Source organism: Eschscholzia californica, unplaced genomic scaffold (genome assembly GCF_041429995.1).
Source record: "Eschscholzia californica isolate CP2 unplaced genomic scaffold, dmEscCali1.0.p SCAF_3, whole genome shotgun sequence".
NCBI classification, from domain to species: Eukaryota; Viridiplantae; Streptophyta; class Magnoliopsida; order Ranunculales; family Papaveraceae; genus Eschscholzia; species Eschscholzia californica.
The window spans coordinates 55,095,862-55,112,743 of NW_028238420.1; the positions used below are offsets into that span (position 1 = coordinate 55,095,862).

The 16,882-nt window shown below is 35.8% G+C and overlaps 1 protein-coding gene across 2 annotated transcripts; it reads left to right on the forward strand.

Moving 5' to 3' along the window:
* Positions 1-8,112: 8,112 nt before the first annotated feature.
* Positions 8,113-16,341, forward strand: PHO2 (phosphate 2). Of its 2 annotated transcripts, XM_086670230.1 has the most exons (10): positions 8,113-8,133; positions 8,765-9,288; positions 10,264-11,416; positions 11,649-13,088; positions 13,583-13,720; positions 13,845-14,330; positions 14,427-14,490; positions 15,029-15,168; positions 15,251-15,562; positions 15,860-16,341. In XM_086670230.1, the coding sequence occupies exons 4-10, from the start codon at positions 11,664-11,666 to the stop codon at positions 16,103-16,105; spliced, it is 2,811 nt and encodes a 936-aa protein (XP_086526356.1). In that variant the 5' UTR covers positions 8,113-8,133; positions 8,765-9,288; positions 10,264-11,416; positions 11,649-11,663; the 3' UTR covers positions 16,106-16,341. The 2 variants fall into 2 exon arrangements, with proteins under 2 accessions (XP_086526356.1, XP_086526357.1); XM_086670231.1 differs by lacking the exons at positions 8,113-8,133; positions 8,765-9,288 and adding an exon at positions 9,314-9,994.
* The last annotated feature ends 541 nt before the right edge of the window (positions 16,342-16,882 follow it).

Sequence of the window (16,882 nt, forward strand, 5' to 3'; positions counted from 1 at the left end):
TATATAATAAAGCTCTAGTGGGGGCAACTGTTAAAAAGTTAAATGTGTACATATCCATCATGTAACATGCAATTTTAAAATCAATAAAATTTTATGAGTAAATAAAGTTGAATTATATTCATTTTAATATGCCCTTCTCATTTTTTTTTTTGTGTAGAGAAAATGATGGTAAAATCTATTTTGGCCCTCTAAATGGGCAACTAATCTCTCGGTAGAACTGTATAGGCATTGACTCCACAAATTTGTGCCCTAGTTATGGTTTTAGTACAAAAGTCATAAATAAATTTCTTAAAATATTTAATAGGTCCAAAACGTGTCCCCAGGCCTTCTTTTTAGTGACAATAAGTCATAAATAAATTTCATAAACATATATAACAATCATTCTTGGAAGGAGTCAAGTATTGGACCATCAAATGACAACCGTACACAAGGGATAAACGTTTTCGATACCCATCATCCCCCAAATCAAATCCATCTTTTCATTTTTCAGATTTGATTTTAATGACCTTCACACCAAATGAATGAAGAACTACCTTTTTTTTTATAGGACACAAGTAGATGACCAATGAAACCTAATTTATTAGAGCCCTAATTTTTTTTATTCAAAATCTTATGAGAATATTCCTATTCGAATTCTATAGCACTATGATCAAATCTTGTGTATGACTCTTAACTTATTGGCCAGTAATTTACATTTAATTCTTTTTAAATTTTTTTTGCTTTCTTTCAGGTTGAGCAATTAACTTTGGGTTTTCGACCTATTACAACTTTTGTGTCATTGGTTTTTAATTTATTCTATCAAATGTTTTTTTTAGTAAAAGGCAAAAGAATGGTTACTTTTGTGGTCACCAGTGTGTGTGAATGATGATTAAAAATTTAACCACTTAAGCAGTTGTTTTACTAGTTTTTCAAGATGACATACCCATCTAATTAACGAACAACAATTTAGTGTTCATAAGTGTTTCTACGCAATGTCAGAGCGGTCTACATCTAAGTAACGTTATAGTAGTGCATGGTGCCGTATCAGATGAAATAGTCTAAGTAAGTTGGAATACCAATAGAGTTTGATAAAGAAGGTCATGGTGGATCGTTTGTTGCAATATCACTAGTTCAATCTTTTCAATTCATCTCTAATGTACTATATTAACCAGATTTATTTTTCCTGTGTGAAACTAGGGTTTCAAAGAGAAAAGGAACTAGGGTTTTCGAAGAGATAAAAGAAATGAGGAATCAGACTTAGGGTAAAACTTCTCATGTTATATACTTGGGTCAACCTTGACCAAGTCTTCAGTCAAGTCTATGAAGCCTCCTTGACCAGGTCCATCTCGACTTCAGCTTCATCTCTGACCAGTCAATCTTGACTCCAACCTATAAACAAAAACATAACAATAAAAGTTAGTTGCAACTAACTCTAGATTAGTTGTCTAACTAACTCTTTTTCTGTTGACTGTTTTCTCTCTTCTTCTTCTTCTTCTTCATTCTTGTATTTTCTGTTTAATAGAGCAAGATTGATTTTGAATGATACTTTATTCATCTCATATGAGGAGTATATATAATGTTACATGATAGACAGGAATAGAAATAAGGATTAGGTATATGTTAACAATTTTCGAATACTGGTAACTATATATTTACAGATAATACTATTTCCTATATAATAATATTATTTCCTATGTAATAATATTCTTTCCTATATGATAATATTGGGTGATTCACGTTTCCATGATTCACGCCAACACTCCCCCTCAAGGTGGTGCATAGATATCACCAATGCCCAACTTGACAAGTGAATCAGTGAAACTTTTACTGGGTAACGCCTTTGTTAGAATATCAGCTAGTTGTTCTGTTGACTTAACATAAGGAATTTCAATAATTTTTTCCTCTATCTTCTCATATATGAAATTCCGATCGATTTCAACATGTTTAGTTCGATCATGTTGCACTGGATTTTCTGCAATATTAGCAGCAGCCTGGTTATCACAATATAATTGCATAGCTTTGTCAGGAGGAAACCCAAGCTCCCCCATAAGTATTTTCAACCATAACATCTCACATATACCTTTAGTCATTGCCCTGTACTCAGCTTCTGCACTTGACATAGATACGACCTTTTGTTTCTTACTCTTCCAAGTGACTAAGTTACCACCAACAAATGTGAAATAACCAGAAGTAGAACGCCTTTTTTCACCTTTGCCACCCCAATCCGAGTCTGTATATCCTATAATATTCGCGTGTCCATGGTTAGAAAACATAAGACCCTTTCCTGGAGCTGATTTTAAATATCTTAAGATTCTTACAACTGCCTCCATATGAACTTCACTAGGATTGTGCATGAACCGGCTAACAACACTAACTGCATATGCAATATCAGGCCTAGTGTGAGATAAATAGATCAAACGTCCAACTAGCCTTTGATATTTCCCTTTGTCAGCTGGTACTTGATCAGGAAGCTCTTCCATCCCATGATTTTGTTCCATGGGTGTACTTATCGGCTGACAATCAAGCATGCCAGTTTCTTTCAACAAATCAAGGACATATTTTCGTTGAGACAAAAATATTCCCCGTTTTGACCGAGTAACTTCAATACCGAGAAAATATTTTAAACCTCCAAGGTCTTTCATATCAAACTCAGAAGACAAGTAGTTTTTTAGCTTCCCTATTTCTTCATAGTCGTCACCTGTCACAATCATATCATCAACATAAATAATCAACGCAGTTAGTCTACCATCTTGTCTTTTTAGAAACAAAGTGTGATCAGCATTGCTCTGAACATATCCATACTTTTTCATAGCTAGCCGAAATCGGCCAAACCACACTTTGGGTGACTGTTTCAAACCATACAATGCTTTCTTGAGCTTACACACTAAATTAGCATCTTCAGTAGAACTGTAACCGGGTGGGAGACTCATATACACTTCTTCATGTAAGTCTCCATGTAAGAAAGCATTCTTCACATCATATTGTTGTAAAGGCCAGTTAAAATTCGCAGCAAGTGACAACAATACTCGAACTGTATTAATCTTTGCTACTGGAGCAAAAGTTTCCTGATAATCAACACCATATGTTTGAGTGAAACCCCGAGCAACTAGTCTAGCTTTATATCTATCTATGGTTCCATCAGGTTTATGCTTGATAGTAAAAATCCATTTGCAGTCAACTGGCTTCTTTCCTTCTGGAAGTGGTACTAAATCCCAAGTTTCATTCTTGTCAAGGGCACACATTTCTTCACTCATTGCCTTTCTCCAAGTTGGATTTGCCAAAGCATCTTGAACTTTAGTTGGAATAATAATATCACTCATTTGATTTACGAAGGCCTTGACTGAAGTAGGTAGATGATCTGTTGACACATAATTAGCTATGGGATACCTCATACTCTTTGAGTTGTCAGGTGAATATCTATCTGGAGGCTTACCTCTAGTGCTTCTAGGTGGCAAACTATACCTGTCATTACTTAGAGCAACTGATATGTCATTGTTAGTTAAACTGTTAGTATTAAGACTCGGTTCAGTACATACCTCAGTTTCAGGAACAGAAGGAGACTCATTGGATGGTACCACAGAGAAGGGAGTAGTATTAGTAGTGGATATATGAGTACTTGGTTCTGAATGAACAATCATAACTTCTTCTGCAAGATTCGATGCTAATAAATCTATTACCGCAATATTAGTATCTTCATTTGACTGTTCTGATTCTTCAATGAAATCTGGAAGTAGCTTCCTCCAATTCATCTCTTGGACAACAGTAGTCTCCCCCGGAAGAGAAGAATTGGATATCGATGAGGAAAAATACATCTCATGTTCAGAGAATGTTACATCCATAGTGACAAACGATTTACGAGTAGGTGGGTGATAACACTTGTACCCTTTCTGATGAGGAAAATAACCGACAAACACACACTTCAAAGCACACGGATCTAGCTTTGTACGTTGATGTTTAGGAATGTGAACAAATACTACACATCCAAACACTCTAGGTACCAAAGTCAACTGAGAAGGTATAGACACATATTGAGAAAGTTTCTCTAGTGGTGTTTTGAAATCCAACACTTTACTTGGGACACGATTAATTAAATAAACTGCAGATGTTATAGCGTTCTCCCAGTAAGTTGGTTGCATACTAGCACCAATGAGACTTGCACGTGTCACTTCAAGTAATTGACGATTTTTCCGTTCTGCTACACCATTCTGTTGAGGGGTATGTGGACACGTGGTTTCATGAATAATACCATGTTCTTGAAAATATTTTCTTAACTCATGATTAACAAATTCACCGCCGTTATCCGAACGAAGAATCTTAACCGTAGTAGAAAATTGTGTTTGTATCATCTTATGAAAAATTTGAAAGCATTCTTGTACGTCATTTTTGTGTTTCATAAGATATAACCATGTCATACGGGTACAATCATCAACGAATATTAGAAACCAACGATAACCAGATACTGTAGATACCGGAGCAGGCCCCCAAACATCAGAATGAACTAACTCAAAGGGTAACAAAGTTTTATTTTTACTAGAGTAATAAGAAGCACGATGGCTTTTTGCTAAAATGCAAGTCTCACAATTAAAATTTGAAATATCACAACCCGAAAACAGACGAGGAAATAAATATTGTAAGTAACCAAATGAAGCATGACCTAACCGCTTGTGCCATAACCAAATCTGATCTTCCTTAACATGAGATGACCCTGTTACTGCTAATCCTTTTCTGATGCAGACATCATCCACATAATACAACCCCTTTCTCTTAGTACCACGCCCAAATATCTCCTTGCTGTTGAGATCCTGAAGTAGACAAAAACGAGGATACATTAATAATAAACAATTTAATTGCTCAGTCACTTGTGCCACAGACAAAAGATTATTAGATAATTAAGGAACCAGTAATGTGTGCTCAAGTGACAACGAGGGTGTTAAATTAACAGTTCCGGATTTAGTAACGGGTACAGATACACCATTAGCATTATCAATATGAGAACAGTGAGGTGCACCAGGATTAAATAATATATTAGCATCATAGGTCATGTGATCCGTAGCTCCAGAATCAATGACCCAGCCAGGATCCTTTGAAGCATCAGAGGAGAGAAGAGCGAAACTACCTGATTGTTGTATCAATTTTGGATCAAGAAGAGAGACACCAGAAACCGATGGTTGTGTATCAGAAACAGAATTCACTTCTGGATATAATTGATGTGGTGTTGTTGCAATAGCTGCTTTTCCTCCACCCTTTTTATTTTTCCCTTCTCGTTTCCGTTCATTGTAACTGTCCCACCAGTCTGGATATCCGTTCTTCTTAAAGCAATTTTCAATTACATGCTTAGAACTACCACAATGTTTGCATCCTCCTGACGGACCATTAGGTAAAGATGGCCCTGAAAGTTTAGCAACCATAGCCATATTAGTATCAACATTTAGCATCGTGTTTCGGCGTTGCTCTTCACCCCTAACAATTGCAAAAGCCGAATCTAAATTCGGAAATGGATCTGTACGAAGAATATCACTTCGAACACGATCATAGACATCATCTAGGCCTGCAAGAAATACATAAACCCTATCTTCCCCAATTTCCTTCTGTCGAGCAAGAACAACATCAGGTTGTGTAAATTGAATTGGTTTACGGTAATCCAATTCATCCCAGATAGCACGTAAATCAGCAAAATATGTTGATACAAGTTTACCAGTCTGTCTCATCTGCATAGATTTACGTGTTAAATTGTAAATTACTGACCGGTCTGCTCCTTCAAAATAAGTCTGAGAAACAGCTTCCCAAATGGCCTTAGCTGTTGGTAAACGAATAAATAAATTCATCACATCTGGTTCCATAGCACCGATAAGCCATCCTTTAACAATTGCATTTTCCATACACCATTTATCATAAATAGGATCTTGTATTTGAGGTTCAACATTTCTTCCATTAATATAACCTAGTTTACCTCGTCCAGCGATAAACGTCTCAACCACTTGTGACCAAAGTGAATAATTGATACCATTCAATTTTACACCATAAGGAATAGACATAGGCTCACTAGTATAGATAGAGGATTGTCCGGTGGTCATAGTCTGAGAACCAGACGGAACTGTCATTGGCATATCTGATGAACCAGACATCTTATAATGTAGGAAGTATATAATATATATTGATGATAATAATAAAAGATGATTTATAATCAATATATAACACAACTAACCTTAATAGTAGAGATAATGGATGACAAGCACTGTCAACGACACCAAAAGAAATTGAAGATGCCAAAAAAAACTTCGTACCTAATCAAGATTTATACAACCTAGATCCAGAAATACTCTAGATCTGGACACAACCAAACCTTGATGTTATGATAGTAAAAGTGACCGTCGGTGATGTATTCTCCGATAGTCGACGTAGCGGAAGCGTAAAATTTTTAAATAACCTGCACTGATGCCATGTTTAATAGAGCAAGATTGATTTTGAATGATACTTTATTCATCTCATATGAGGAGTATATATAATGTTACATGATAGACAGGAATAGAAATAAGGATTAGGTATATGTTAACAATTTCCGAATACTGGTAACTATATATTTACAGATAATACTATTTCCTATATAATAATATTATTTCCTATGTAATAATATTCTTTCCTATATGATAATATTGGGTGATTCACGTTTCCATGATTCACGCCAACATTTTCTACTTGTATAAATACTTGATTGTAAGAAGTGAATAATTCATTGATTGGAAATAAAAACCGAGTTCTTAGAGATTTCTTACATCCTGTTTTTCTGAATTTCAAAAAGTAAGAACTTAACATGCAGGCATGATTTATAATTTCTCTTATTTTAGTGTGAATGATGTTTGAACACACTGAGAATGTTGTTCACCCAGGATGATTTCATGTGCAATACGTATGACTTCCTAAAGCTTGGAACACCTTCATTTTTCGAGAAGGATTTTGTTGTGAATATTTTTTTGATTAAAACCACAATTTTGATAAGAACGATCAAGATTTTGTTGTGAACATTGGCATTATTGTATTCTACAATGTTAATCTTAAAATATGGAACTTTTTTCATCTTTAATTCGGAAAGACTGCAAAATGGCATATGAAAATCTTCCTTTCCAATAATTGTTCACAAACATATATTGATGATCTTGAGTGTTCATATTGTTCCAAGAGATTAACCATTGAGAAAGAGAATCAATATTAGTAGTACTATAATTAAGGGTAAAATATAACCATATATTTCTAGCACACCTACAAAGCAGAAGAATTTGTTCGATAAATTCAATTTGATTAGATAAGCCACAAGTCATACAAATATAATTTAATGCTAATATAAATCTTCAATAAAAATGTTCATTCATGACGTTCAGAATTTGGATTGGATTGAGAATTAATTAGGGTATTATATACATTGAGGAAATTGAGTACTTTTAAGAGTTTGTGATTTTCTTTCCGAGTGTTTCCACTTGGTGAAGATGAATATTAAAGATCGAACAATATAAACAATATTGTATTCAAAGCTTCAAAGGTACTGTTGAGGAATTTAGCAATTCATGCCGAATAAATCAAGAAGTCCAAACAAAGGAAGTGGAAGTCAAGGAGGTATTGTGGAATGAAATTTGCTTTCCTTAGATACAATAAAATCAAATTTCAATATTTTTTATGTCATCTTTTTTTTTTTATGAAGTATTTTTTCATGTCATCTTTTTTGATGAAAGTTTTTCATGTCATCTTGAAAGAGACAAGGTATAATTCATACAAATATATTCATAGGTGCTTCAGAATTTTGCAGTATAATTGTTTCTTTTTTCTTTATGAAAAATCGGCTAGGAACCACATTAATCGTTACAAATACATAATGAAGATGTGATAAACACGTTGTGGAATGTATACACTTATTAAGTGGGCTACTAGTTGTTGACAACTTATTACATTATTTATCCTTGTAATAACACAAATTCAATAACCATGGAATCCACCTCCCTAAAACTTGATCTGGACCTCTAGAGTTTTGAAATTTATGTCAACACTATCAGCCACTTATGCAACCAAATGTTAACTCACATTCGTGTTGCATGCCAGATGGCAAATTGCCAACAGTAGTATCCACCTATAAAAAAAAGGAGGAAAAGAATGTAATAATTGAAAGTAAAAGAAAGGGTTATTTCCCTAATAGCCCCCAACTTTGTGACCAGCTACCCGCTTGGCCCCCTAAATTAACAAAAATATCCATATGACCTCCTATTTTCGTTAATTTTAACTTTCCGTCACTCTCTCTCTTCCATCTCTTTTTCTCTCTCTGCCAAGTCACGCCACATCATCTGTTACGCCACCTCATCATCTTCTCCGGCGAAGGTCGCCGGCCGACCAATTTCCGGCCGGCGACCTCCAAATTTAAAATTTTTTTATTTCATCTCTCCTCCCCTCTCTCTCTCTCTAAAAAAAAAATATATATTTCTCCTCTCTCTCTAAACTCCGGCGAGGGGGGTTTCCCTTCGCCGGAGGAAGGTCTGCTCGGAGAGATGAAATTAATTTTTTTTTTTTTTTTTTTAAATTTGGAGGTCGCCGGCCGGAAATTTGGTTGGCCGGCGACCTTCGCCGGAGAAGATGATGAGGTGGCGTAACATATGATGTGGTGTGACTTGGCAGAGAGAGAAAAAGAGATGGCGGAGAGAGAGTAACGGAAAGTTAAAGTTAACGGAAATAGGGGGCCATATGGGTATTTTTGCTAATTTAGGGGGCCAAGCGGGAAGCTGGTCACAAAGTTGGGGGCTATTAGGGAAATAACCCTAAAAGAAATCACTAAAATTCCAAGGTTATTTTAGTAATTTTAACAGCAATTTGGTTGCTTTGGATGAGAAAAGCACTTTCAAAACTATAATACCGGTTGGTTGAAATACATACAGAGACACAATAACACACTAGAAGGAAGGAAAACAGCCGCACAAGACTCTCTCTCTCTCTAGCTTTCTCTCTCTAGATTTCTCTCACTACTTGTACAATGGTTGATTTCGATGTGATCAGTTATGGCGTAAAGGACTGGAATTGGGGAAGGAACGAGCCTCACTGAATTTTGCTCTTTTCTTCCCTTCTTCTTCTTCTTCTTCTTCTTTCATGATTTTCTCCACTTTCTAGTAAAGGCAATAGCAAGAAAGAACTCAACGTATCAAATCTGTTGCTGGGGTTAGGTTTTTTTTCGATCAATCACTCTTTCCAGAACTCTAGCGAACTTGTTGAACTTTTAGGGCACATTAGCTGACTCAGATCGATTCTGATTTCTCCAGCAAAAAAAAAGAAGAAAAGGTAATAGTTGTTCTTTTCCTCTTCCATTATATTAGAGTTTTTGGGTAAAAATGAACTTACCCAAATCTGTTACTGGGTTAGAGGAAATTTTTTCAGATTTTAACTCAGCTTTTTGTTGAAAAGATGCTAATTTCTTATAAAGGGGAATTAGTTTTTGAATATCTTGAGAGTATAATTTTGGAATAAAGTGTAGTTATGCTTGAATATCTTGTTACCTAATTTTGGGATGGAAATGGGTTTTGGGGGAAAAATCAATTTGGGTTATTTGACTGTTATGGGTCTACAAGTGTTTGATGTTCTATTGCTAAATTATATGTTTTTTTTGTTTTGTTGGTATGAAAGTTTTGGAAGCTCTGAAATGGGTTGTTTTGACCTTGTTGTGTAATCTTTCTTCATCAACTGAAGAAATTAGGTTTAGTTTAGGTACAAATAAGATTGCTTTCTCGTGATAGAAGAAAGGTCAAAGGTGTCTTTTGATGATGAAAAAAAAGGAATTATCTGTTTTTAAGCTGTAAAGAGATACCATTAACACAAACTCTACATGAAAGAATATACTACATAGACTCGTGGACGGCATTTCAAGTTATTCAGAAAACCCGAAAAATATAAAGGTCTCAATACTTGGAGCCAGAGAATAGCTCAAACAAGCATTTAGTCATTTTTATTCATCAAGAGTTCACCATCCTACCCTAGAACTCCAAAGAAGGTTGGAATAATTATCTTTAAGCATGTTATGGACATTAATAATGTAGTCCTCCACTCTTCCTATTGGGATCCATTCTTTTTTATTTTCTTTTTTTTTTAAATACTCCTTAAAATGGGTTTTTTTTCTTTTATTAGTTTCTTTACTTGGATATTATTCCTTTCATTCATAAAGATGTATTACTGATTATCTAGAAATAAAGAATTTTTTTCTTGATATCTTTCTCTAAATTCAGTTCTTATGAAACTAATGAAGGTGCCATCTTATTTCAGGTCTATGAAACTATTGAATAGGTCATAACAAAGTGTTGAGTTTAGCAAAGGCAATCGTTGAAAACGCTTTTGTGAGATTTTCTGCTATAGATTGTTCACTATCTGTACTGCATCCTGCGTGATCTTCTCTATATTGGTGTTCTTGTGAAGTGCTTTGAGTGTTTGCCTAAGTTTGCAGATGTACATAAATAAGTCTGGGAATCGGTTTTTCATGGTAGCGTGAAACCTTTACTTTGGGCAAATTTGATCTCTCGGTAGATGATGACTGAGAGTTGAAAGTTGGATTACGACGTCATTTATAGTTGGGTAGACAAGTGCCACTGGAAAAATTTCTGTCGAATCTAATTTGGCAATAGATAAGTACTTGGATCTACTTGGGCTTCAGTAGCTACAAGTTCCTTTCCGGAATATGGATATATGATCCGATTGGGCAGATCTTCTTTGGCGCACTTGAAGAGACTTCTTCTGGATAGTTTTACTTTAGCTGTAAACTAGTCAGACTAAATATTTCTTTATCTTGGAAGTTAGTTCATCTGGGAAATTTGGACAAGCTTCTCGGCAAATCTCCTTTGGCTATTAGTAACTGGAAAATTTCGCTCCATTAATTGGGCAAATCTCCTTTGGCAACCACTTTTGTGGTATATTCACTTTCAAGGCTGCTTAAATCATCTTGGCAGCTTTCTCTTGTGCGAATTTCACTTGTGAATTTCGGGCAAATCTCCTTTGGCAATTAGTTTTCGTGGACATTCTACTCTCAGACTGTTGTGTGTGGAATTAGTCGTAGCGGACACTACTTTACAGGAACATCTTTAATTGGTAGTTCTTGTGGAAAATTTACCCTTTGTTGGGCAAATCTCCTTTGGCAGTTATTCTATAGTATCTAGTTTTCTCTATCTTGTTCCAGAGTTTCTAACTGGACACTGTCGACCAGTTCTCCTTTGGCTTCAGTTTCTCTTTCATCTTATCAAGACATTTCTTCAGAGATACTGGTCTGCTCTCTGTGTCACTCAGTTAGAAAATCCTGCTATTCCAAGTTATATACTACAAAAGAAAAAAAAAATAGTAGATATCCTGCTCCTTGTTGCTGGTCTATTTCAAGATAATTTCAGAACTCATCCACGTCTGATATATTTCACCGAAGGGAGATAATCTGGTAATTTTTCATCAAATTCTGTTCTTTTTATACTTATAATTTAAATAAAGTAAACAGACAAACCTCTCAATGTTACCGAAAAACAATGTAAATGTCTGATTTTCTTTCCCTTCCCCTCTAGAGTGTTACTTCAACAGACAACAGTATCTTCTGCTTATCACATTTTTCCTGTACACATGTATATGTGTATATATATTCTTTTGATTCTTAAATTCTTGGGTTTCTCTTACAGACATCAATCATCAGAATGGAGATGCTCCTTAGCGACTCAGAGTGCGAAAACTTCAGTGAGATAAGTAGCAGTGAGGATCTAGATGATATTGATTCTATGTATGGTGGGCAGGCACAAAACATCCTCTCAAACTTGGAGAGAAGCATTGGAAAGATTGATGATTTCCTTGCTTTTGAAAGAGGTTTCTTACATGGGGACATTGTATGCCTTGGATCAGACCCATCAGGACAATTGGGGCGAGTGGTTGAAGTGGATATGGTTGTGGACTTAGAAACAGTTTATGGTGAACTTGTGAAGGAAGTAAACAGCAAGAAGCTCCAGAAGATCCGTTCCTTGGTAGCAGGCGATTTTGTAGTTCATGGTCCGTGGCTTGGGAGAGTGAACAAAGTCGTTGATAATGTCACTATTTTGTTCGATGATGAGGCAAAATGCGAGATTACTTCAGAAAAACCCGAAAATCTTCTCATGCCTCTCTCAGAAAGCATTATTGAAGATTCACAATTCCCATATTATCCAGGTCAACGTGTCCATATTAGGCAGACAAATGTTCTCAAATCGGCAAGATGGGTCTGTGGTATGTGGAATCAAAAAAGAAATAAAGGTACTGTTTGCCATGTAGAGGCAGGACTAGTTTACATTGATTGGCTCGCTTCTATTATGGTAGGTGGAGAGTTGAGTCTACCCGCTCCTCCTTGTACACAAGACTCGGGAAGTCTGACTTTATTGTCATGCTTTTCACATGCTAATTGGCAGCTTGGTGACTGGTGCTTAGTTGAACAAGAGACCCTTAATTATGATAATCAAAAGAGCATTGAGGGGCACAAAAATTTAGGTAGATCACCAGTAAAGAAAACCAGTTCCAATTTTGAAGAGATATATGTTATTGTGAAGACAAGAACAAAAGTTGATGTCCTATGGCAAGATGGAACGCGTTCTATTGGCTTAGATTCAGAATGTGTATTCCTTGTCAATAATGTGGGGGATCATGAATTTTGGCCTGAACAGTTTGTATCCGAGAAGACAAATTCTGATGATAAACATGTTTCTAATGGACAAAAGTTGGGGATTGTGAAAGCTATGGATGCAAAGGAACGAACTGTAAAGTTGAAATGGGGAAGTCGAGAAACAATCAAAACTAATGACTTGAGTGGAACATATATTGAGGAGACTGTAAGTGCTTATGAACTGATCGAGTACCCAGATTACTCTTACACTCTTGGCGATATTGTCTTCAAGTTTCAGAAGAGTCTTTCTGTTGTCGGAGCTGAAACAGAATCAGATTCCTTTCAACCAATTGGGGAGGATGCTCATTCAATAAACAAAACCGTTGAAGGTTGTGGCCAGTATGCTAATAAAAGTTACCTATCCTGCATTGGAAATGTAATTGGCTTTAAAGATGGTGGAGTCTTGGTGAAATGGGCTAATGGTTCCACATCACAGGTACACTGTCTAGACCTTATCGTTTACATATCTCCGGTTTTAATTTTACATATGCGCATTATGCTTTTCAAGGAAATGATTGTTTCGAGAATGATATTTAGAGTTTCACATGAAAAATCAACTGCAGGTTGTTTTTTTTACACGAACACTAGTGCTTCAAATCATTCTGAGCCATCTTATTTAATCATGAACAATATGTCCTGTCACTTGGCTTTTACCATTCACAACTATTTACTTTAGCTATTACTAGAATCGAGTCTTGTCAGCCATTAAGTGTTAGGAAACAATCCAAGATGTGTGATCATAAAAAAGTAGAAAGTAAACAGGGAAACCAAAAGCTTGATAACTGAGACTACCTGCTTGTACACGAATCTCAATCATTAATGCTCAACAGAGCTGACGTTTGCAGTTTTGTGAATGTGTATTGCTTTCTTGTCGCTTTCTTTTTCTGTGCTCTAAGGGTTAGTGATCGTTGATTACTTTGTAAATATCAGGTTGGGCCTTCTGAAATTATTGGCATTGATAAATATGATGATTCTGCAACAAATCCAGTAGTCCAGAGCGATATCGAAGATAGTTCGACACAAGAGATGCACAACTTTGACAAACAACCACAGCGACTCAAAGAAAAGGTGAATCCAATGACTCTCTCTCTCTCTCTCTCTCTCTCTATATATATATATATATATATAATATATTAATTATCAAATTATATCTATCTAATGCTAAATCAAGCTAAACTAACTCTTTAATTAGGATGTGTTGGAAATGTTTGTCAATGATGCTGGTAAAGTCGAGAAGAGTTACATATGGGAGTCTAGCTCTGTTCTCCTACCCAAGGCAGCAGTCGGGTTTTTCACAAACATGGCTGCAAGTTTATTTGGCTTCCTTGGTTCCACTTCAATAGAGGCCAATTGTTTCGGGAGATCTACTGAAACTTACAACCATTACATATCACCTTCAGATTGTGCAAATCAAGTTGGATCAGTCCATGGAAAAGAAGTAATAGAAGTTGGATATCACAACAAGGAAGTCCCGTCACCAATATCATTTGACAATGATCTACAAACAATCAAAAAGACGAATTTTAAACAAGTAGAAGACGAAGGTCAAGAGAAGAAAGATCAGTCAGTTTCTTTTAACCGCAAAGAGCAAGGACAGTTTAAGCAGTTTGACATGGTTGGTGATTGCTCAGATCACCATTTTGTTTATGGTTCTGGCGAAGGTCATACATTAGCACAGGTATACAATCTAAACTGGATGCTTGAAGATAGCTGGGAAATAGATAATCATGTGCATATGATGGTTCATATTCTTTATCCATTTTTCTCTTTTCAGGTAAAACAAGGTTGGTTGAAGAAGGTACAACAAGAATGGAGCATTCTTGAGAAAGGTCTTCCAGGTAAAGTGTTATCTCAAAAGGCACATGCTTTTCCTATAAGACATTGTATGTGTACTTGCACAAAACTATATTAGATCCATAAGTACCCTTCCAAGTTAATATAAATTTAACAACAGTTGGTCTAATTATAAGAAAATGTGTGTAAAAATAGAAGACTTTATAAAAATGACTAAGTGTGTGTGTGTGTATGTTGCAGCTTGTCCCCTTCCCCCTTCTTACCCTTTTTTATTTTAATGTATCTGAGACCTCGTACTTATTATATTTATTTTATATATCAATTCCGACATGGAATGCTTATCCCGGGTCACACGACGTTACAGTCGCCGTTACTGGTCACTCTCTCTCAGCCTCTTAGAATCAGTATTTGTGCTGGTCATAGTTTGGCCAATCGTACGCCTGACATGCTGAACTCGGGTCTGAAACATTAAGATCCTAAGTAATCTGCATTATAGAAAGTTTCTATAAAGGAAACCAAAGCATGATGCTATAAGCTTTTCTGCGAAAAATATTTCCACTGACGTTTCTGAAAACTCGGCAGGTACGATCTATGTCCGTGTTTACGAGGAAAGGATTGACCTACTAAGAGCAGCCATTGTAGGAGCACCTGGAACTCCATATCATGATGGACTCTTCTTCTTCGATTTTTTTCTTCCTCCAGAGTATCCTCATGAACCACCTGTAAGTACAAGATTGATTCACTTCAATCTTTATTCTATAATTAAAGAACATAAATAACTAGTGTGCAAAATGACTTGTGCAGGTTGTATATTACAATTCTGGTGGGCTTCGTCTCAACCCAAACCTTTACGAATCAGGAAAGATTTGTCTCAGTCTCTTAAAGACATGGACTGGCACGGGGACTGAAGTATGGAATCCGGGAAGCTCCACCATTCTTCAAGTTCTTCTCTCTCTGCAGGCACTTGTGCTCAATGAAAAACCATATTTTAATGAAGCTGGATTTGATACTCAGATGGGTAAAGCTGATGGAGAGAAGAACTCTATGACTTACAATGAGAATGCTTTCCTTCTCTCTTGCAAGTCCATGATGTATCTCCTTCATAAACCACCCAAGGTACGAAATTAAATTCCCATTTTGAAAACTAACTTTTCTGTGGAGCTAGTAGTTTCATCCTATCTCGGCCATCTCTATTTTGGAGATTCAGTTGACATTATCAGTTTTTAAAAAATGGGGTGTTCTGAAAGACAAGTTTAGGAAAGGTCATTTAGGGACAGATGTTAGAGTTTCATTCTGTTAACCCGTGTTTAAAATGAGCAGAGTAAACCGTACAGTGTGATTGGTGCACACTTAAATAATTTTAAATTGTTGAACATGACTTATAAAACTAAGTCAATAATATTACTATTGCAGCATTTTGAAGTGTTTGTGGATGAGCACTTTCGCCGCCAATCCTACTCAATTCTCCTTGCTTGCAAGGCATACATGGATGGAGCTCCGGTTGGTTATCCTTTTGACCAAGAAAGATTTAATCAAGAAACTCCCAAATGCAGCTCAATGGGTTTCAAAATCATGGTTGCTAAATTATTACCTAAACTCATGACAGAATTTGCCGATAAGGGAATCGATTGCAGCCAATATCTTTATCTCAAGAAATGAATGTATAATACAATGTAAGTGTTCTTATAAATCTACTGAAGTTGAGAATACCAGTAGAATATAAACGACGATACTTTCAATATTTGAGTTTCATAACTTGGTTTGATAATTTGTGTGTTTTGTGAGACTTTTGTATGTATTCATCTGAAGACATGATGGGGAATATGGTGTTGCAGTTTGTTGTATGTTGTACAATAACTCTCATGTTTAAAAATAAAGTTTGTTTGGTTTGTATACTTGTTTGAGTGTTTGTTTTCAATCACTATCAGTCAGTCCTTTTTCAGCAGCTCAAAGGAATTTTATGACATCCCAGAATGAGATTGATTTGGACTAAATGTCAAAACAACATTCCTCTAGGTGGAACATCAAGTCCTCAATTCTTTTCCTGTGTTTGATTACAATTTAGTCAAAAGATAGGGAAAATGTTTTTCTATTTTTTTTTTTGTAAAAATATGCATCATTTTCTTACAGCTTGGTTCATTCGCATCTAGGCTCTTTAAATCGAAGTTCGACGTGTCAAAGGACATGGTATCACTATGCTAACGTTGGGATGGATTCACATTATATTGTATACCAGGTCACATCACGAGCTCCTCCACCTCAGTTTTTATTAGCTTGCATACTTATGTAGTTTTTATTAGCTTGCATACGTATCTACAACAATTTTTGTGTTTTTTTTTGTTCCCCATGTTTATATAAAGGTCAACATGTCTTTCGATGTCTTTGTCGAAAGTCGGTCCTATAGCTCTTTTGATTGTGGTTGGATATTGAATCCAC

Bases quoted from the DNA above. Each gene is read 5' to 3' on its own strand.
- PHO2 (XM_086670230.1), top strand. From the start codon at position 11,664: ATGGAGATGCTCCTTAGCGACTCAGAGTGCGAAAACTTCAGTGAGATA. The intron at 13,089-13,582 runs GTACACTGTCTA...TGTAAATATCAG, and splicing joins CTAATGGTTCCACATCACAG to GTTGGGCCTTCTGAAATTAT. The intron at 15,169-15,250 runs GTAAGTACAAGA...TGACTTGTGCAG, and splicing joins AGTATCCTCATGAACCACCT to GTTGTATATTACAATTCTGG.